Source organism: Triturus cristatus, chromosome 11, assembly GCF_964204655.1.
Source record: "Triturus cristatus chromosome 11, aTriCri1.1, whole genome shotgun sequence".
Taxonomy (NCBI): domain Eukaryota; kingdom Metazoa; phylum Chordata; class Amphibia; order Caudata; family Salamandridae; genus Triturus; species Triturus cristatus.
Genome location: NC_140594.1, coordinates 1065477865 through 1065501053, shown reverse-complemented (window position 1 = coordinate 1065501053; position 23189 = coordinate 1065477865). Strand labels below are relative to the sequence as shown.

The 23189-nt window shown below is 47.4% G+C and overlaps 1 protein-coding gene across 3 annotated transcripts in view; it reads right to left on the bottom strand.

The window, feature by feature from the left end:
* Nucleotides 1–23189, bottom strand: part of GNB4 (G protein subunit beta 4) — a 684865-nt gene that overhangs the window by 55579 nt on the left and 606097 nt on the right. For all 3 annotated transcript variants that reach the window (XM_085635394.1, XM_085635395.1, XM_085635393.1), the window contains one exon: nucleotides 17046–17247. In XM_085635394.1, the coding sequence (XP_085491520.1) occupies nucleotides 17046–17247 (202 nt within the window). The remainder of the gene's footprint in view (nucleotides 1–17045; nucleotides 17248–23189) is intronic.

The window sequence follows — 23189 nt, the reverse complement described above, 5'->3', positions numbered from 1 at the left end:
GACTCACCTCCTCTTCAAGGACCATCACAGAATGAAATCCCCCCCGTGCATTTCCCATCCAGATGTTCTCTTCCAATACCACCAAATCAGCCAGGGTAGCTATACTAGTCTTGCGCTCCTTCTCTGGTAAAGTTCTACAGAAGGAGGCCGAAATCAAAGGTTGCTTACTCATATATCAGTTTGTGGTCAGGGGGATAACCTTCACTGCGGATTCAATATATGCACCTAACGAAGGGCAGGATAAATTCCTTCATACGGCGCTCACTCAGGTGACAGCCATGGTGGAACGCCACTTATTACTGGGGGGTGACCTCAACCTTGTTTTCAATAATAGCAACCGCTCTCGTCAGAGGACGAGCCAGACTGGCGTTCTATCGTCTGCTGGACGGGCCCGCCTCCACGAGCTGGGACTGGTGGATCTCTGGTGCCAATTTCACCCCTGAAGCAGAGGTTACACCTTCTACTCAGGGGCACATAACACATACGCAAGATTGGACTACTTCTTAAGCTCTTCCTCCCTCCATGCTCTTGCATCGAACACTGACATACTGACAGCCTCCGATCACTCTCCGGTCTTCGCCACCTTCCAGCTCCCACCATCACTCACACAGCGGGTCCTGGAGCTCGAACAGATGCACCAGAGAACTGGCGCCTCCCGTGCTTGGCGTCAAGAGAAGAAGCAGCTCACGGCCTTGGCCCTCCCCCTCCGGGGGGGGGGGGGGGGGGGGGGAGGACAGAACAGATGCAGTCGCCTCCTAGTGCACAAACTACGCGTGACTAGACAGAGACAAGGTATTCAGGCCATCCACTCTCCTGGAGGCGAGCCGGTGACGGACGATGCTGCCATAGCAGAAGCCTTCTGCGATTTCTATGCTGACCTCTACTCAAGCGATTCCCTAGATGCTCAAAATAGCGCCAACTACCTGGCCGCAGCCCATATGCCTTCCCTCACCCAAGCGCAGGCTGACCACCTAGATAGGGACATTTGGACAGAAGAGGTCATCACAGCGATCTCCCGCCTCAGGTTAGGCAAATCACCCGGACCAGATGGCTACACGGCAGCCTTTTATAAAAACATTCTGCAGCCAGGTAGCACCCCTTCTGACAGGCTTATTCAATACCTTTGGACAAGCTGGGGCTATTCCTGCGGAGATGCTGGAGGCATTAATAGTAGTCATCCCGAAACCCGGGAAGGATAAAACGACCTGCAGTGCATATAGGCCCATTTCCCTTTTGAACATAGATGGTAAATTATACACTAGTATCTTAGCGACTCGATTGGCACCCTACATGTCACAGTTGGTTGAACCAGATCAAGCGGGCTTCATCCCACAGAGGCAGATCAGCAATAACACAAAGTGCATTCTACACCTGATCGACAAGGCATCACGCACCCCGGGGGAATATATGCTACTCGCCATCCACGCGGAAAAGGCCTTTGACAGGGTGCACTGGCCCAACCTGGAGCAGGCCCTGATGCGCGCCGGTCTTGGCGAAGAACTTCTCACGTGGATCCTTAATTGCTACCGTTCCCCTATGGCGACAGTTCGGGTTAACGGTCACACATCCTCCCGTTTTCCCATTGGAAGAGGCACCAGACAGGGGTGTCCTCTTTCGCCCCTCCTGTTTGCGCTCCACATGGAGCCACTGGCACTCCGCATCCGCCAGCAGTCCCTCATCTCTGGGATTAAGTTTGGGGGGATACTCATACTATCAGTATCTACGCGGACGACATATTGATTGCTCTCTCAGACCCGATCCCAGCGCTGCGCTCCCTCTTCATTGAATTGTATGGCTTCGCTCAGGCTTCGGGATTTAAGATCAATATGGACAAAATCGATAGCGCTCAACATATCCCTTTCCTCGCACACTCTCGCTACTATCCAGGAAGAGCATCCCATGCGCTGGGGTGCCTGACCTCCAACTCTACTTCCACGCCTCACAGCTTAGATATCTAGTGGAATGACAACACCTGGAATCAGAGAAACACTGGCTTTTTCAAGACCAAGCCGTGGCAGCCAGGCCCCTGCAGGGCATTCCCTTTCTACGTAAAAAACAGACCGCCCAACCTTTATGCTTCATACATCACGAGCACTATTATGGAATCCTGGGACCGCACTAACACCGCTCAACAGCTGACTACCTTCCCCTCCCCCCTCACGCCCCTGTTCGATAACCCTGAGTTCCAACCAGGCATGAGCGCCCGGGCCTTTCGAATCTGGCGTTCCTCTTCTTGTCGGTCCCTGGGCCGCCTTTTTGACTTGGACGGGATCATCCCATTCACACGCCTGCCCTATCTGCAGCTCAGATATTGGGCGCTACATCCACTTATCCGACTCGAAGCCCAGCGTCTTTTGACGCTGTATGAGAAATGGCTCATAACACGCTCCTCTGACAAAAAAATAATTTCCGACCTTTACAAGATGCTCCTAACAGCCACCACACATACATACAATTCATTCCGAGCTCGCTGGGAACGAGATTTGGGCAGGTCCCTTAGCCATAAGGAGTGGGAAGGCATTTATTATAGAGCGAGGCACTCGGCATACCACATGGGACTCACTGAGACTCTGACTAAGATTGTCATATATTGGTACTACACGCCGGAGCGCGTACATCAATTTGATGCCCGACAGAGCGCCCATTTGTTGGAGGGGGTGTGGGGAGGTGGGTACTTTGGAACACGTTCTCTGGAGCTGTGCCCATATTCAACCCTACTGGTCCCAAGTACTTGATGAAATTGACACACACTTTGAGACACAGCTACCATGATTCCCTACATATATTCTACTAGGTTTACCCAACCCACTGACATACCATACCCGCTCAAGTCCCGGGGGGGTCGGCTGATCGCTATTGCCTTAGGCGCAGTGACACAAAACATCCTGATGCATTGGCGCTCTACCCAACTTCCGACCCATTCTGGATGGCTCCAAAGACTCTAAATGGTGCTGGACGTGGAGAAACTAACCCTCACGTTGGCAGGCAAGGGATCTGACTTCCTGGAGTTGTGGCGGCCCTTTTTGACCCTGCTTGTGTCCGAATTTTACGAGCTGACATGTCCTCGCTATCTCCGACTTCTTCGCCTTTCAGACACACAGCTCCCAAGCACAGTGCCCTCGAAGCAGGGCAAGCAGCGGCGCTGATCCCTAACACACTCCTTTGTTACTGGTGGACGAGGGGGGGGGGGATGAGGAATGGGGGTCATGCTCAGCCTTCTTCCCCTTTTTCTTTTTTTCCTTTCTTTCTTCTCATTGTTCTGTTTTTCCTTCCCCCATTTTGTTATGTTTCGTAGGCCCACTCCACTCATCTTGCCTTTGGCAATGCTATTACTTGCGACCATTGTGGTCTACACTGCACTGCTTCTATGGAGTCGAGGGTCTTGTTTCTCTGTGTGCTTAAAATTAATAAAAGATTTAAACCATAAAAGATATATTATCAGTACAGGAGGAGGGAAGAAAACAGAGGCTCACCTTATTGAAAAAGATTGCGCAGAACTGCTTGTCCTACAGATGTGTCGGCATTGCTGGCAGTCTCCAGACAGTAATGTTTGGTAATGGTGTGTCTGCTGGACCACGTTGCAGCTCTGCATATCTGACGAAGAGGCACACCAGCAAAGAGAGCAGTAGAAGAGGAGATTGCTCTTGTAGAATGAGCTCTAGCAGTTGCTTGTAGAGGTCTTCCCGCTTGCTGATGACAGAAAGAGATTGCAGCAGAAATTCAACGTGCGATGGACTGTTTGGATACTGGATGTCCCTTACGCATCCTGCCATAGGCTATAAAAAGCTGATCAGACTTGCGTATTAAAGCTGTCCTTTGCAAATAAAATTTTAGACATCTCTTGATATCAAGAGAATGTAAAGTCCTTTCCGCAGGTGTTTGTGGATTAGGGAAAAAAGTCTTTAAAACAACTGGCTCATTTATATGGAAATCAGAAGGCACTTTAGGAATAAAAACCGGGTTATGAGGGCTAACAGCAGAGATGTTTTCCAAGGAACAAATTTCAAATCAGCCCTATGAATAGGTTCAAAAGGATGTCGCATGAGTTGTGACAGAACAATGTTAAGATGCCAGAGCGGAGGTGGGCGACGTATGGGAGGAAACATACAAAACAATCCTTTGAAGAATTGTTGAATGATCCTAGAGGAGTAAAGAGCGTGTGAACCATACTCTCGAAATCTTCAGATTGCCGCGAGGAATTCCTTAAGAGTAGAGTGGGAAAGGCCTGACCTTGCCAGATGTAAAAAGAAAGGCAAAAGTTGTTCTGGTTTTGCATGGATTGGGTGGACGTTGGGGGCTTGACACCAAAGGCAGAAACGTTTCCACTTGAGCATGTACATTTTTATAGTGGAAGGTGCTCTGGCGTTAGCTAAGACTCCTCTACAATCTGAAGGAATGTCTAAGTGAGCAAATTCAAAGTGCTCAGGCGCCAGGCCGCTAAGCGTAGAGATGCAGGATCCGGATGGCAGATCTGGCTGTTGTGTATAGAGAAGATATTCGGTATTGGTCGTAGCTGAATGGGATCGCATTCGGACAGAAGGAGTTGTTCAGTAAACCAGAACTGGCGAGGCCACCTGGGAGCTATGAGAAGCAGGCGACAAGGCTCTTTCTCATTTTCCGGAGTACTCTGGAGACTAACGGTATCGGCGGAAAAGTGTAGGTATAGATTTTTGATCAGTTCATCAAAAAACGCATTTCGGCACGAGTCTTAATAGGGAAGCCAACTTGCGTAGAATGGGCATTTGCGGTTCAGGCTGGTCGCAAAAAGGTCCAAATTGGGTTGACCCCACTTCTGAAAGATGCAGTCCAACGTTGGTTGATGGAGTTCCCACTCGTAGTTGGATGAGGTCGACCTGCTGAGGGAGTCCGCAAGGATGTTAGATGATGGACCGCTGTCAGAGTTATTTGATGTTGAATAGCCCAATCCCAAATTTGCTGAGCTTGTTGAGACAGCAAGGTGGATCTTGTGCCCCCTTGTTTGTTTATGTAGTGCATGCTTGTTGTGTTGTCCGTCCGGATCAACACCGACGCTCCGAGAATGATGGTGCGAAAGGATTTCAGAGCCAGGAAAATCACTAGCAACTCCAAAAGGTTGATATGCCAAGTCAGTTGTTGAGTATCCCACTTGCCGTTGACTGTGAGGCCTTGAAGATGCGCTCCCCATCTCTTGAGGGAGGCGTCTGTGGTGATGACGAAACTTGGAGCTTCCACCAAGAACGAGAGACCTGCTGCAACGTTCCTTATGTAAGTCCAACAAAGCAACGCTTTTCGCATCTGAGGCGTAATGAGGATGAGATCGTCAAAGAACCCCGAAATCTGTAGCCACTGTTTGTCTAGCTCCTCTTTCAAGGGTCTCATCTTGAGACGACAAATTGGGGACCAGGGGAATGCAGGATGAGAGCATTCCGAGAAGTCACTTAAACTGTTGGTCAGAAACGCACCTTGAGTGTAGTAGCTTGGCAAGCATGAAAATCTTTTGTTGCCTTTCGTTTGAGACAAAGGCTTGCGTCTTTAGAGTGTCTAAAGTAGCTCCTAAGAACGTTCTCTTTTGCGAGGGGATGAGTTGAGACTTGTCCAGATTGATTGAGAGGCCTAGAGATTGGAAAAGGGACAGACATCTCTGAGTATGGGCGTTTGCGACTGCGAATGAATTCGCCTTGATAAGGCAGTCGTCGAGATAAGGAAATATTTGTATTCCACCTTGTCGAAGATGTGCCGCCACCGGTGCCAGAACCTTGGTGAAGACATGGGGTGCGGAACGTAGTCCAAAAGGGGAGGACTTTGAATTGGAAGTCCCTGCCAGCCACTCTGAACCTTTAGAATTTTCTGTGTCTCGGTAACATCGGGACATGAAAGTATGCGTCTTGGGAGGTTGAGGGTGGTCATATAATCCTCCGGAGTGAGAAGCTGAAGGGCTTCTTGGAGAGTCAACATCCGGCAAGCTTGTTTTTTGAAAAATTGGTTGAGGGAATGAAGATTGACAATGGGGCGCCAGTCCCTCAATTTCTTTATCAGAAAAAATCTGGAATAGAAACCTGTGCCTTTTTGTAATCTTGGAACCACTTCAATCGCTCCTTTCTTTATCATTAGATTTATTTGGGAGAAAAGCTCTTTGAAATGAGCTGGAGGCGGGCCTTTGGGAGAAGAATTTGGAGGAAGTTTGACGAATTCTAGGACATGGCCCCCTGGCTACTATGTCCAAGACCCATTTGTCTGTGGTTATGGCAGACCAGGTTGAATAGAAACGGGAGATCCTTCCTCCAACATTTGTAGGGTTGCGCGGTAGAGCAGGTGGCAGTTGTCACTGCTTCTTAGATTGCATCACGTCCCAGTAGGAGGACTTCCTTCTATTCTGTGCATACGATGCCGCCGGTGGCTGCCGGAAGGATTGTTGGTGTTACGAAGAGTAACATTGATTCCCTTGATAAGACTGGTACTGTCTGGACTGATTGTAACCTCCTTGAACAGAAAAGGATCCACAACCCCTAGCGCCTCGAAAGGGCTGCTTCCGAAATTGAAAAGTACCAAGAGATCTTGCGGTCTCTGTATCTTTTTTAATAGCTTGAAGGGTGTCGTCAGTGTGTTGGCCGAAGAGAGATTCACTATCAAAAGGCATGTCTATAATCTTCATCTGCACTTCCTGACAAAATGAAGTGGCCTTCAACCAGCCCCGACGCCGAAGGACTGCAGCTCCTGCTAGCTGGTGAAAACCTGTAGAAGCAACATCCACAGAAGAATCGATAATCTCAGCCGAGATTCGTTCTCCCTCTTGGAGGATTTTTAGCGCTTCTGCCTTTGAAGGAATGAAATTTGGAAATATGCGTCCTTTAAGTACAGGGTGGACAAAAAGTGGCCTTGCTGAAGGAGTGGGAGCACTTGTTGGAGTGTGACCATATGAAAGTGGTCCGCCTGAATGTACAGATTTAGTTCTCTTAGGTCTAGTACAGGCCTGAGAGAGCCGTCATTTTTGGGAATTAAAAAATACAGGGAGTATACCCCGGTCCCTTGGTATTGTAATGGGACTGGTTCTATAGCGTGTTATTCCAAGAGAGAGAAACTCCTGCTTTAGGAGGGTGAGATGCTCTCGTGACATTGCACGTGATCTTGGAAGGATATTTGGGGGAGTGTCTGTAAGCTCCAGGCAGTAACCATACTGGATAATTTCTAGTACCCACTTGTCTGAGATGATTGAATTTCAGACAGGCAGGAATTCGAGAGTGTCGTCTCCCGACAGGAGTGGAATAATCGGGGGATAACAGAAGCAAGTCGCTGCTTGTTTGCGGGGGAAGTGCATGTAGAGTAACCTTTGCTTCTTCCCTTACCATTGTTTCCTCTAAAACCTCCTCTGAAATAAACTCTTGAAGAGGGGGATTGGTTATTGCCCTTGTAAGAGGAGGAGGGATTTTCGGTGGACACCGATTTTGAACTAACCCTGTAAAAGGAGCGGCGAAAGAAGCACCTAGTGGCGGGTAACTGCAAAGCCCCCATGGACTTTGCGACCTCAGTGTCTTTTCTCACCTTTTCCAGCGAGGTATCAACAGTTGGACCAAAGAGATGCTCCTTACCGAACAGTTGATTAAGGATGGAGGTTTGCACCTCTGGCTTGAAGCCTGATATTCTTAGCCAAGCACGTCTGCGTAATAGTATGCTGGTGTTGACTGCATGAGCTGCTGTGTCTGCTGCATCTAGGGCACACCTAATGGATGTATTGGTAATAAGTTTACCTTCCTGAATGAGGTAATTAACCTTAGATTTGTATTCACCAGGTAGATGTTGTATGAGTTTTTCTAACTCATCGTAATGAGCCCTATCGTAGCGAGCCAACAAAGCTTGAGCGTTGGCAATGTGCCAGTGATTTCCTGCCTGTGAAGCTACTCTTTTGCCAGAGGCATCAATTACCTTAGACTCCTTTTCAGGAGGAGGGTCCTTGCCTGTGGTTTGCGAATTAGCTCTCTTGCGAGCATTGGATACTACAAGAGAGTCTAAGGTCAGCTGGCCTATAATGTAAACAGGGTCGGTAGGAGCGGGTTTGTATTTTCTGTCCACTCTAGGCGTAATTATCCTGGATCTTACTGCGTCTTTAAATACCTCATCCGTGTGTTTTAGCATGCCTTTGCGCATTGGTAAGGTATGAGTAACTCTTTGGGAAGAAGTTAGTGTTTCAACGAGGAAATCCTCTTCTAAAGGCCTTTTACAGAGCTCCACCCCATGATCCACCCCATGAAATTGAGCGGCCCTATTAAGGAGCTCAATATACCCAATATTGTCGTCAGATGGGGAGGGTCTGGAGGAATACAAGTCAGGGTCATTACATGTGATTGGGTCTGTCTGATAATCGTCCCAAGGGTGAGTGTCCTGTAACCTATCCTGATCCCCATCTTCACCCCCTTCATCCTTTGAGTCAGGTAAAAATTGTGGTGGTGGTGGTGGTGGTGAATTTGCTGGTGAAATGAGCAAGTTATGATCAATGGGAGAAGGAAGTGGGATATAAGAAGGAGAAGGGTTAGTACCCACACTTTTCTTGTGAGGAATGTGGGAGTCCTCTAATAGGTCAATTTTTTGTTTCTTTGGAAGAGTGGCATGAAAATGCCCTGTTTGAGGGTTAATCACCGTTTTTTTCTGTTTTGGATCCGAAGGCGGCGTATCGGACCGAGGCTCTTTAGTGGGAGTCTCTTTGTCTTTATGAGCCAGTTTTGGTATCGAAGGTTTCGGCTCCGAGCCTCTGGGCGTCGAAGGTTTCGGCACCGAGCCTCTGGGCGTCGAAGGTTTCGGCTCCGAGCCTCTGGGCGTCGAAGGTTTCGGCTCCGAGCCTCTGGGCGTCGAAGGTTTCGGCTCCGAGCCTCTGGGCGTCGAAGGTTGCGGCTCCGAGCCTCTGGGCGTCGAAGGTTGCGGCTCCGAGCCGCTGGGCGTCGAAGGTTGCGGCTCCGAGCCGCTGGGCGTCGAAGGTTGCGGCTCCGAGCCGCTGGGCGTCGAAGGTTGCGGCTCCGAGCCGCTGGGCGTCGAAGGTTGCGGCTCCGAGCCTCTGGGCATCGAAGGTTGCGGCTCCGAGCCTCTGGGCGTCGAAGGTTGCGGCTCCGAGCCTTTGGGCGTCGAAGGTTTCGGCTCCGAGCCTTTGGGCGTCGAAGGTTTAGGTTCAGAGTCTTTCGGTGTCGAAGGTTTCGGCTCCGAGCCTTTGGGCATCGAAGGTTTAGGTTCCGAGTCTTTCGGTGTCGAAGACTTGGACTTGTTTTTTGGCACCGGAGATGGGTCGGCTCAAGCTCGAACCGGAAGGCTTGTCTTTGTGTTTCGGAGCCGGGCCCCGAGGGCGGGGCGCCAGAAACTTTGTCGGTCCCGAAACCTTTGTCTTATGTTGAGGGGGCAGAGGGGTATCTTTACTCACAGTACGCTGACCCGAAGTAATCTGCTCCTCTTTGTGAGAAGTTGGCCTGATATATGATGTCACTAGTTCTAGTGTACACCTTGTATCAGTCCAAACAACCCTTATGGTGATTGGTTGTAAAGTCAACCTTATAGACCAGCTATCCTAGTGGTAGCATGGACAAGAGCAGTCTTAGGCTAAACTCTGTATGGCATGTGAAGCCAGCTGTTATACCATATGTAATCCCTTGAATACCAAATGAAAGGACACCACAACAGATATATATATAAAAATAGAATGTATTTATTCTAGTCAAACCCTCAGCACTCTTTATGAGATTCGAGGTAAGTACAACACAGTCTTATTTAAGCATACATTAAGTCACACAGGTAAGTAATACAGTTAGGCCCTAGGGGCCACGCAAACCATATACTAAGTAAGTGGTATAAGGACCACTGTCACAAACACAGGATAGGCCTAGGGAATCGCTGGGGCTACACTATACTACCAAAGGTTAGGAAGTGGGAGGCCCACGGGATTCAGGTGCAGAGTGGAAACACTCACGCGTAATGCGTAAAAGTCGATAGAAATAGAAGTTATTAGAATTTAACAGTTTTAGGACACTTCTGGAATAGCTAGGAAGTCGAGACTTGGAAACCAGACGCTAGGATAGTCAATACCCTTGTGAGCACCGGAGTACTCAAGTTACCTAGCCCACGGGCTGTGGGTGCATAGGTGTGAACTTGCGTCGGGTTTCGTCGTGGACTCCTATGGATGCCTGAAGGAAAGTTGCTGACAGACAGTCAGTGAAGAGTGTCCGGTGGATCCCAAGGACGGAATCAAGAAGGAAGGATACCTGCAAGGAGAAGGGACAGAGTCTAGGTCACCAGCCAGGAGCCGGGAACTAACCAGGAAGGAACCAGGCGATGTCGTGCAGGTGCAGGTGAAGAGGTGAAGCTTGTCGCAGCAGCCACGGGTACCAGGAGGCGTCGAGGACGACCAGGACCAGGAGGTGAGCTGTCCCACGAAGGCTCTTGCTGTCGGCGGCGTCGATGTCGAATTAGGACCCAACAAGCCTTGGCAAGCGGAACCCACGCAGAATGGAGGACTTGCTTCTGGTGCAGACAAGGAAGGTCTGGGGTGCTTCTCTTTCACAGAGGAGCGGGTGCCAGTCTGGAGGAGCCGGACCAGCAAGATGAAAACAAAGGTTAGTCGTCGCAGAGATAACAACAAGTGTTCCTATAGTTCCTCAAAAAGGAAGAATGGTGTCAACAAGAAGGCTGACATAACCTAGAAGCACCGTGTAGACCTAATTGGAAAATCCATATGTCTGATTTGAATGCCCTCACACACCCTTGCAGGTGTCATGCTTCATCATTTGGGCTGCTCCTCGTCGGGCCGGCGGTGCAATGCCCGACGGGCTCCCTCGAAGGGGCACTTTAGCGGAGATCTTTTATCCGACTGCCGTATTGGTGAAGTGCGGGTGTGGGGCCTGGTAATTGTAGATATGGGGTAGTGTTGTTAAAAAGAGGTAAGGAGTGCCAGATGAAAACGAATTTTATTCTGGTGGCCTCCTACCTAGGATTAAAAACGTGTGTACATAGCACTCATACGGGTGTAATGTCCCTAATTAAAGTGGCATGTAGCTGTCAGGAGTTGGTCAACATGTTTCTCGCAATGAGTATCTCTACTCGCGATTCTTCAGGACCTTATCAAAAAATATATTATATCTACAATGTATGGACCTATTCAAGTTGGGGTTGTAAATTGTCTACAAATTTAGACTCAATACCTGTTGATGTCAGGAACTACCTGAAAAGAAAAAGGTATGGTCAAAGGTTAGAACAAGTGCTACTAGTAACTGGTGGTTCGAATGAAAAACCTTCAATGTGACTCACACTCTATGGCTTAAGTAAAATGTGGTGCTGAGTCGCAACATCTATCAAACTTAATAAAACGGCGTAGTGGTGGAACCCTTGGTGAGCTACAGTGACTACTCGCCAAGTGGAACATCTATTAAGAGCAGCAGGCATCCGTACAGTGAAGACTCACCCTAATCGGTCATTAACCTGTCATCATCAGTACTCGGTAGACTGTACAAGGGAAAGAATTCCTCAAAGTCATAGGACTAGATTAAAACGAGAAATGCAAAAAAACATATAATCCAATGTCATAGTATGTTTGAGCAACAGAGAATAAAACAATCCAGAGTGGTCTATTAAACAACACAAGGGGGGCTGATGTAGGATGTGTTATCATGTGCAATGTTGGGATACATGAACAACTGCCTATTGTACTCAGAGTCTGTGTCCAATAGGATATACATTCAACCGTTCATGCGAGTGTGCTGGGGCTGAGAGGGACTGCAACCGAGTCAAGGGGTCAGTAACTGGATATACCAAAGGAAGTATCCTTCGTTCTGGAGAGGTATTGTCCCGGTAATAATGCTGCCAATAAAGTTGAATTTGTTGGATGTGCCTCAAGTAGTGTGCGCAAAATGTTATCGAGGTGTGTAGGCACGACTGCATAAAAGATCGTGGTATGTTGATCGCACACAAAGTCCACGGAGTATGGCAACTTCTGAATACACAGAATCAAAGAGATGACGAGTACGAAGTCGATCGTCAGAATTAAAGGAGTTAGCAGCTATATGAGCTGACAGGTAATCAAGCAATGTAACAAGTGGAGGTTCTTGAAAACGTGGCGTTAGAGCGTGTTTGTAAGAGCAAACGTCGGAGGTGTGCTCGTATGTTAATGGCTCAGGACACTTATGATAGGCAGAATGAAGGACGGAGAAAAGGGGGAATAGTCGATTAAGTGTACTTACATCTCTGCTTCCCAAGTAGCGTACGTTCACCTACCCTCTCCACCGAGTCCGGGAGGTAGCGTGGTGGAGAGGGAGGTAGGACTTATGCGTGGGTGTAGGTCACATGACCCGCCGCTGTGAGTGTCGTACGAGAAAGGAGTAGATTACGGGCGCCATCTTTAAACAGGATTCATGGTCAAGAGATTAAATGGCTAAATAAAGGGAGAGATATATGTAACGTGCCCTATAAGAGTAGCGGCACGTTGTTATATAGGTGTACCTTATCCCACAGTGTAGTAAGGACTCCCTTAATACGTATATGCATTGTTAAGTTAGCATAACCACGTTAGAGGTTAGAAAGCCATCTTGCTGCTTTTGCACACGACACTGCGTCTACAGGTTATTGTTTAAACAAACTGCTGACTCGCGCTTTGCCTCACACGGAAGCAATCTGTTGTTACCATCCCGAGCTCTGCGCAGCGACCTTGGTCTGTACAGGGTGTAACAAACAGTCTGGGTTGTTAGACAATGCATGTTTTCACTCTAGGTTGATCGACCCACTATTTAGCCATAACACACGGGCAGCTGCGAATACCTGAAAGTTGGTGCTTTTAATATTGCAGACATCATGTTTAATATTCAGACCGAAGACGAGCCTTCCTGCGAGAAGACTCCTGATGCTCCTGTGATGTGATTTCACTAAGCTGATCTTTGAGGTATGGGGTCCCCCATTCAAGCCTAAGAGACCTTCTATTAGCATAATAATAATATTAGCTTCTCAGTAAAGGTAAGGTGGTAGTATCCACTGTCATTATAACATGATCACTCCTTTTATATTCTATGGTATTGTAACGATGCTGATGGTTTTAATTATAATCATTTGTCTGCTTGTATTAGCCAAAGTACTGCATCTGAGGACACGTGGTCTATAAAAATAAACTCTTTTTATTTTCACCGTGTCTCCGTTTATTCTTGTTGTGGACTGATGTGAGAATAATATACGAACAGGTATTTCCGATTCCCACCATTCCTGCGAGTATACTGAGTCGCTTGTTCTGGGTTGTCTTTTCATTGGGACTGCCGAGCCAAATCTCGGATAACGAATGGGACACTTATGCTAGCCGGATACTGGGTTCTGGGTTCTGAGGTGAGTTTCTGGTACACCACAATTCACTGAGGTCCTGGGGTTCTACGCATAGTTCTGTGTATAAGCAGAATCCCTGCAACAAAAGAAGTAAGTAGATATATCTTGCTGGCGGTTAGAAAAGTATTGAGGTAGCGGTAACATCGTATAAAAAAAACGCTTGTGAGAGTAGAGTGGGCAGTAGTGTGTTGGTATGACAACAGAGACTCAACTGAAGATTTTAGTCAGTTGCATCGTCGTCTTCTTGTTTGTTATAACACGTAGCATGGCTGAGGTATTCAGATGGGGAGTGCACAGTGAAAAATATATAACGTTATATAGGGAGATGCACGGAGTTCTTGTTTGTCATAATAAGTTGCACGACTTAAGTGTTAGGATATTGTCCAAGCCTCCCTCGCTGGAAGGACTCCCAGCAGCAGGAGGTCAGACTTGTGTCTGTGGCAGCAGCATCCATTTTGTGATACTGGGGCTCTGGTTAACTTTAACCGGGTAAGTAGGTTTCAACATGTCTTCTCCCTCTATTAGGGAGGAATAATATCCTCAATGCCAGAAATGGTATGGGGGTATTATTCCAAAGTGTTACACACCTTACACGACATGTTTTGATAAAGCCAAACCATAGTTACCATAACCGTTTAAGATTATAAGGTACTTTAAGAGTATATGGTAGGCTATATCATAGAACAGCTGTAAGGACATGGTTCCGAAAGCTGCAGACAGGCTCAGCTCATGCTAGAGCACCATCTCACATGTTACCAAGCACTCTGCCTCCAGGATTGTTAAGGCCTGCCATAGGAGTGGCTCACAGGTACACATGTGTCTATTTTAAGGGTAGATATAGGTATACTAGATCTAAGCAAGGGGTGATTACACGACCTTGCCCCAGCTGAGTGATCAGCCAGTTGTGTCTGATTGGAAGGCCAGACCAGGGGTGGCATAATACATGCTGCAGCACCTGGGAGGCCTAGGGTACACCTATGCCATGGGTATCTAGGGTACACTGTACAGGGTCCAATAAGGTGATCCTTACCAATTGGGTATGTACCTAGGGTACATGGAGTCCATTTTAAAGAGAGAGCAGACAGCCTGAGACCCTGAATGGCAGGATCTCAGGCCAACTAAGTCGAAAAACCAGCTAGACACTAGGCAAAAAGTTGGGGGTAACCATAGTCAGATATCCACCTTCCTACACTCTACTTCCGTGTCGGAGTAGGCTTCAGACACGGAGATACGTTTTTCTTCTTCCTCGGCTCCTTGAGGTTCATGTTCAGTGTCGGAATCTTCGTCGAAGATGTCCGGTGCGGAGCCACTCTGGTGTTGCATGTCGTGTCGTCGAGCCTGATGGTCACACAGTCTTTTTCGATCGAAACGATCGACATGCGTCGCAGTCGTTCTGTTCCAGGGACAAGCAGAGGTTGCACACTTCGTGCAAGTCGGTGGGTGGAAACTTACCACGACACTCGGGATAGACTTTGAATGGAGTCCGTTCCATCGACTGCTAGTGCGGTCGGCGTGGGTAGGCCCGATGGCCTGCCACGAGTTTCCCTGATTGAAGATTTTCCGAAGTGAGACGATGCGCGTCGAATGGGGAACCGTGATCGATCACAATACCGTCGAGGGTAGTGGATTGCGCGTCGAAGAGGTCCGAAAACGGTATTGAACCGGAGTGCAGCAATACACATCCGCACCCGATAGCAGAAAAAAACAATCCAAGGATGGAGTCGATGCCCATGCGCACGATCACTGAAAAGAGGAGTCACCTAGCTCGTGACTGGAAAGACTTCTTCGAACAAAAACAAAGTGCAAACATCCAAACCCAACACTAGATGGCGATCTATGCATAGCATGTGATCTACAGCTCACATGCCTCAAACAGAAAGTTTCAAGAGATTGTATACCTTGCTTAAAGTGTTCATTTATGACATATATAAACCTGACTATTCACGGTTTAGAACTATCAATGTGGATTCAGTGATGGAAAAACTTCTCAGCAGAGCATCCATTTCCTGGTTGAGAATGTGCCTAAGTAATCCAGTAACATCAGTTTACAGGCGGTATGTTCCCTTAAAAGAAGAACAAAGTTCTATGATACTACCACCTAATGGAGGGAACGAGTATCAATCTTCTTCCATCATGTTTTGTAACTCAAAAATGGGGAAACAGTTGTCAATTAATGTTAGCATCAACATCTTAACTGTCACATCTCAATTGTTTAGCGAATCTCAGTGTTGCCCCTACAAAGAATACTCACATGACAGGTCCCTAGAGATATCCATTTACTGTGACTTGTTAAGAGACACTGATGCAGAAGTGCTGGGTTTCAAGGTCAATGACATTCAATTATTTACCATCATTATTTAGCGTCTCAAAGCTAGTTGTGCCTCTACTGATATTATTGTTAGATAAACGGCTCTAGCAAATGCACAGGCAGGAAGAAGATCATTTGCACTGCAGATATAAATAGCTATCTGATACCACGATGGACACTGAAAAAACAAATACAACTTTTTAAAATAGGGTAAATTCCTCTCAAAGTACTTTGAATGAATAGCTGTATAGCAATACAAAGGAGCCTTATAGGCAATTCCCCTCTGTTTAAGAGGTTAAGAAACCAATTTAGGAATTTATTCACCATTCTTGACCATCTGCCGGCTTGCCATTCTTCTTTGAGTTTCACTATGGTTTTGAACAATGCAGAGACTCACAACCATGCTGCTTGCATCATATCAAGCTGAGCAACTTCACTGTGCATGTTCAACACAGCCACTTTCATCAAACTTAATAGTCACTGCTTACCAAGATCACAAAGTAAAGCTGAAAAGCAAATAAACAGGTAGAAATATACTACACTAATCTAACTGGTAAGCCAGCAACACAGTATACAGTCACAGAAGATCCAAAATGGCCTCTAAATTAAAGAACTCCACTTAGGCCCATGGTATGCATTGCTGCTTTCAGATCCTTCTTCAATGGAGTACAAGGGAATATAACTACACCCTAATGGAACTGAAATCTGAGCTTCCTGTTAACATCTTTTGTTCCCAATTAATGATAGCACTATGCATTACTCATAAGGCACACAAGATATTAAAAAAAGTGTTTTTAACAGTGTTCAAGATACAGGAAGAGGGTGCCAAATATGCAAACTATGAAAGATTCAAGGTGCAAAACAGAGGAAAAAGGCATCAGGGACAGTTGAGAAACTCCAAATGGTGCCAGGGAAGAGTACTGAAATGTTAGCAAACAATGTTTACCTGGTAAGGTATTCTGATTTGCAGTTCTACATCCATTAAATGAGAGACATGTGCCTTTAAGACCTAGGTTTTATTATATTTCGAGCTGAAGGTTTAAAAGTTTCAAAGCACCATAAAAATATCACCTACAATTTTTTTAATTGCTTAACGGTTCTATTTCAGCTTTGTTCTACGATTTTCAGCACATAAGCTTTCAAGAGATGATAATGTTGCTTACATAGATTTAATATTTAAATAAGGGATTTTTTTTTGTTTTCACAAAAATTTCATATGAAGATTTGGATTTCAATACAAGATAATAAACAAAATTAAAGGGCTAAACAGGGTGTTTATAACTGCTCTCTAGACAGAAGAGCTGACTAAAGGAGGCAATTTAGCTCAGAGCAGCAAGGGCTGAAACACCACATTCTTTAAGTAGCTCTCATGAATGCAATAGGCTCTTCATACTTAGAGGTAAATTAACAAATAAAAAATTTAACTTACACAAACTGCATTGATATCAGATAGATGTCCTGTGAATGTCTGTCGGCACATTCCATCTCGAATATCCCAAAGCTTAGATGAAGCATCACAGGCACCAGAAACAAATGTCCTCATGTCTGGACTAAGGGAAAGGCTCATCACATCGCCAGTTTGCCCTGTGAAGGTAGTAGTCTGCTGGCCAGTTTCGATGTCCCACAGAGCACTGGAAATCAGAAAATTACATTATCAAATTACATGATCATCAAAAAGAGAGTATATATGAAAATGGGCGATGTGTAATCTTTTTATTTTTTTCTACTGACACTCATGGGGACTCATGGCGCCAGTCTACCCAGGGGTCGTCAGTGGGAAATGGATAAAGAGGGGCATCCAACTCCTCTTATCAGGGAATAGGGACTGGAACTGCCTTTTTCCGAAAAGGACCGAGGTAAGGAAGAGGGGCCCCTATGGATGGGATGGTGCAAGTGGAGGTGGGTGGAGAGCTTTGGGCTTGTCCATGGCCACTAACCCTCCATCCCTTGGGCACAGGTACTGGGGGTTCAAAATAAGGACCTTGAAGTCCTTAAAAGCAAACCTGTATGTCTAAGGCACTGTTCTACTAGAGCCAGTAGAAATCATCCATGTCCAGCGGTGGAAGATAGACTCTTGCCGCTCAATGAGCTTCTTTGAGGGTGGGCCTGCCAGAGGCTTCAGAGTCAGCAGTCGAGGCTGCTTTCATGCAGATGTTAGTTTTTGGTGGCTAGCACTGCCAGGGCACCGACATGGTCTTTGGCTTCGAAGTGAGCCTGGGCACTTTAGCGCAGGTACTTCTTTGGGCTCGAAGACCGAATGAGGTTGAACGGCATGGATGGCTCCAGTCTCAATCCCAACACCTTACCTCAATGTTAACTGGACCCTGAGGACAGTACTCCCGACCCTCGACATCATCTTGACATGCAGAACCGAGCTGGGGAAGGTGGACTGAGCACTTTCGTCCTCTGCCTCTTCATTTTTTTTTGGTCTCCGAGAAGTCGGAGTAGATAACCTCTGTGATGTGCTGGCGGACGGGAACGCCTGCAGAACCTGTGTCGTCCTTTTCGACGTAGAGTGGGTTAGGTTTGGGGAAGATGTCCGCAGTTTCCTCAGTGTACTGCAGGCAGACACATATTACAAACACCCTGCGTGCCAGCCCAATGATATCTGGCGTGGCACTGAGGGCATTTCCTGAAGGGCGTCCATTTCATCACCCTCTAAGTCTCTTTTTTTCTCCAGAGTCAGTATGGAAGGGAATGAGCCTGAGGCGTGCGGGCACCCCAAATATCTTGGATGCATACTCTGGTGACAATCTTAGAAGTGGATCAAGGGAGAAGAAGAACGACCGCCAAATGTTTTTTCTGATGATGAGATGAACAAGTTACTTACCTTTGGTAACGATATATCTGTAAGAAACATACGTTAGTCATAGATTCCTTACCTTAGAATTACCCTCAGGTGTCAGACTGGATCCGGAAAGTTTTTCGTCAGCAGTAACTACGCGTCGAAAGGTGGTGTCGGTTGGCTCCGTGTTCGTCGTGGTCACCAGGATGATGTCGCGGCAGCTACTTAGACGCCGCCTTCGTGCGCTGACGTCAGTTCTGTACACGACTTTCCGCGCCAGAAACGCAGAGCCATGCAAGACACTGACCACTGGTGCACAAAACTAGGGCCCTGAAAGGATGTCTAACTTTAGAAATCAGTTCGCAGAACAGGGAGGATGGGTGGAGCGGTAAGGAATCTATAACTAACTTATGTTTCTTACAGATATATCGTTACTGAAGGGAAGTAACTTGTTCATCTGAAAGTAACAGTTATAGATTCCTTACCTTATAATAGATACCCCAGCAATACCAACCCCGGAGGTGGGTCCGCGAACCAAGATCACACCAGAAAGTCCTGGAGAACCGTACGGCCACAGAAGCCGTCCCTCGGGACTTGGCTGTCCAGGCAGTAGTGTTTGGTGAACGTGTGCAGCAATGCCCACGTAGCTGCCTGACAGATGTCATTCAGAGGAATTCCCCGTTACAAAGCAGTAGTGGCTGCCGTCGCCCTGGTGGAATGGGTGCGTAGCCCCACTGGAGGTTCATTTTTAGCTGAAGAATAGCAGGCTTTAATACACAAAACGACCTATCTCGAGATGGTTTGCTTGTGTACGGCCCAACCTTTCTTGGCGTCCATGTAGCCAACAAAGAGTTGGCCATCCACCCGGAACTGTTCTGTGCGATTCAGATGGAAGGAAAGCGCACGTTTTGGGTCCAGATGCTGGAGCCTCTCTTCCTCTTTAGAAGGATCCGGAGGCGGAAAGAAGGTGGGCAAAGTAATGGTTTGTCCGATGTGAAAGAAGGTGACCACCTTGGGAAGAAAGGATGGACGAGTTCGCAGGACAACTTTGTCCGGATGTACAGCCAGAAAAGGAGGCTTGGATGAAAGAGCCTGGAGCTCACTCACTCTTCTGGCAGATGTGATGGCTACCAGGAATGTAGTTTTAAGAGTTAAAAGTCTTAAAGGACAGTTGTGAAGCGGCTCAAAGGGAGCGAAAATCAAATAGGCCAAGACCAGATTCAAGTCCCACTGAGGCATAACTAAGGGAATAGGAGCTAGGAGATGAGTTATGCCTTTTAAAAAACGATTTACAACCAGGGAGTTAAAGAGAGAAGGCTGCTCAGGGAGCCTTAGAAAGGCAGAAATGGTCGAAAGATAGCTCTTGATAGTGCCCAGAGCAGAGCCCTGCTGGGCCAAAGAAAGGAGGAACAAGAGAACCTCAAAGAGGAGCAGAAAGGGGATCCACAGCCTTTGCAGTGCACCATGCCACAAATTTGTTCCATTGGCAGGTGTATACCGTTTTAGTGGAGGGACGCCTGGCTGCCAAGATAACATTACAGACTTCGGGAGGAAGGTCAAATGACGTCAACTGCTGCTGCTCAATCGCCACTCAAGGAGGTGGAGGCTAGACAGGTTCGGGTGGAGGACCGTCCCCTGCTGCTGCGACAGAAGATCCTCCCGAAGAGGCAGTCTGATCGGAAGATCGATGGCCATGTTGAGTAGCTCGGCATACCAGACTATTTGCGCCCAATCCGGAGCCAGAAGAATGACTTGGGCCCGGTCGTGCTTGATCTTCTGCAGCACTCTGGGCAGAAGTGGTATAGGCGGAAAGGCTTACAACAGTCCGCAACTACACTCTTGGCAAAAAGCGTCACCTAGCGAGTGCCGCCTTGGAAATTCCAACGCGCAGACTTGCTGACATTGCGTGTTCTCTACGGTGGCGAATAGATCTAACCAATGCTCTCCCCACTGCTGAAAGAGACCTTGCACCACCTCCGAGTGAAGGCGCCACTCGTGATCTATCATGCACCTGCGGCTGAGTTAGTCTGCCCTGGCGTTCACAGAACCCGCCAAGTGTTGAACCACCAGAGATATGCCCTGATGTTCCAGCCATGTCCAAAAGCGGAGAGCCTCTTGTCATAGGGTCAACGACCCCACCCCGCCCTGTTTGTTGCAGTACCACATGGCGGTGGTGCTATCCGTGAACAACTGCACTACTCTTCCCCCGACAGAGGGAAGGAATGCCTTCAGTGCACGATGAATCGCCCGGAGCTCCAGAAGATTGATGTGGAGCCCGGACTCCGCCGGGGACCAGAGGCCTCTGATCTCCACCTCTCCCATGTGTCCGTCCCACCTCAGAAGTGATGCTTTTGTCACCACTGTGAACTCTGGTTGGGGAAGAGAGAGGGATCTGCCGGTGACCCAATCTGTTCGTTAGCCACCACTGCAACTGTTGTGCAGTGCCCTCTGAGATTTGGACGCAATCAGAAAGATACCCCTGATGCTGTGCCCACGGGATAGACTGAAGAGAGTGACCGAAGACCAGAAGGAATAGCAAGGAGCACATATACAGCTTGTCGAGGAGTACCACCTCTAATCAAGACACTTCGAGCCTCTGAAACCACTGGACTGTCACCGTATCATTGCTCAAGAAATTACCCAATGACTCGCTGATGACATTTACGATCTCTGCAGAAAGTAAAAGCTTTTGCTATGCTGGAGTCCTTAATCGACACTTTTAGAATTTGAGGCCATATGTAAACATTTTTGGAACATCGATTACCTAATTGACCTGACAGACCTCAAGAACTTCAAACCCATCTCCCATCTCCCTCCTCCTCTTCCCAGTCAAGATCATAGAGAAGGCCATCAACGCCCAAACTCTCCGAGTTCACTGATGTGAGCCATGTTCTGGACACCTCCCAATTCGGCTTCCGAAGCAAACACAGCACGGAGACCGCACTCCTTGCCGCCATCAACGACATCCTTTCCCTCCTCGACCGGGGCGAGCCCTCATCCTACTAGACCTATTGGCCACTTTCGACATCGTCTTCCACCGCACCCTAATCACGAAACTCCACGACGCCGGCATTCGTGACAAGGCACTGGACTGGATCAACTCCTTCTTTACCGATGGGACTCAGAGTTAGACTACCACCAATCCTCTCAGAAACCACAAAGATCAGCTGTGGAGTGCCCCAGGGTTCCTCCCTCACCCTCTTCAACGTCTACATGGCACTCCTCATAGCCATCATCAGAATCCGCGGACAAAACATCTTCTACACCGAAAACACTCATCAGATCCTCTCCCTCACCAACTAACCCACAACCAGCAGAACCAACTTCCACAGTGGAATGAAGGCCGGTGCCACCTGGATGAAAGACCGCTGCCTCAAGCTCAACTCAAAAAAGACCCAAGTACTCATCCTGGGACTCATCCCTTCAGCCTGGGACGACTCATGGTGGCCAGCCGCTCTGATATTCCCCACCCTCACCCTGACAGACCACGCACACAAGGAAAAGTTACTTACCTGTAATCCTAGTTCTCTTCCAGGGGTATCCTCATCAAAGTCATAAACACTGAATATTCCCGCCCATGTGCGGGGACCCCGGAAATAATGGAAAGAAAAAAAAATTTCCAGCTCAATGACCATCCGGGGTACCGACGGAGAGGTTATAGCGTGTATTGATGTTTTGGAAGCTAAACTATAAACTCAATGAGACAAAGAAAAAGAAGGAACCACTGAGGAGCACTTCTGGACCTAGTCAGAGTGTGAAAAAGGCAAGTGTGCCGAAACACGTCAAGCAAAGCTAATAAACTGAAGCTGGATGGTGAAGCTCACCCAAGTGTCGGAGTCTCATTTCGGTAGTGAAATTGGAGGTGGTTTGAAAATATTATATATTTATATATATTCCCATATCAATGCAGCTCCCATCTAGGAGGCTTAATGTAATTACACACATAAAAACTGTATGTGCCAATATATATACAAACACAAGAGGGCAAGTAGCATTTCAACTCTGTTTTTTAATGAGCAAAGTACTCATAAAAAGCAAAATGCAAATAAAGTAGACATGGTTAGCCTACCGGCTGCATTGTGAACCAATAGCATAGAAAATGAAAGCATTTTCAACAAAAACTGGCACCGTGCCTTTAAGGCAGCCATGACCCCCAGCTTCCTATCATGCCTCAGGTAGAGGATGTTAGGTCAGTTGTTCTTTGCGTAATCCTGAAGAACAGGGCACAAAGATATCTTCTAACAATGAAGAAAAATCTTATTTGCCTGAGTAGGTGGGTGGGTTTCTTATGACTTTGATGAGGATACCCCTGGAAGAGAACTAGGATTACAGGTAAGTAACTTATCCTTCTCTTCCAGGGGATCCTCATCAAAAGTCATAAGCACTGAATGGAATAGCAAGCCCATCTTCCACCTGCAAGCAAATGAGAGAATGAGCCAACATATAATAACAGTCGGAATCAACTGCTGAATAGATTCCTCAAGGAGGCCTGGCCTACTTGGGTATCTGTTCTGTTGTCTGAATCTAGACAGTAGTGCCTCGTAAATGTATGGACAGACTTCCAAGTCGCCGCCTTACAGATTTCAGATAACGGCACGTTATGGAGAAAAGCAGTAGTAGCCGCTTTTCCTCTGGTAGAGTGTGCCTTGGGAGAAAACCCAAGGGGCCTCTGCGCTAGTTGATAGGCAAGCTTGATACATGAAACTATCCATCTGGAGATGGACCTCTTTGAAGCTGCACAACCTGTCCTGATCGACCCATAGTTAACAAATAGTTGATCAGATTTTC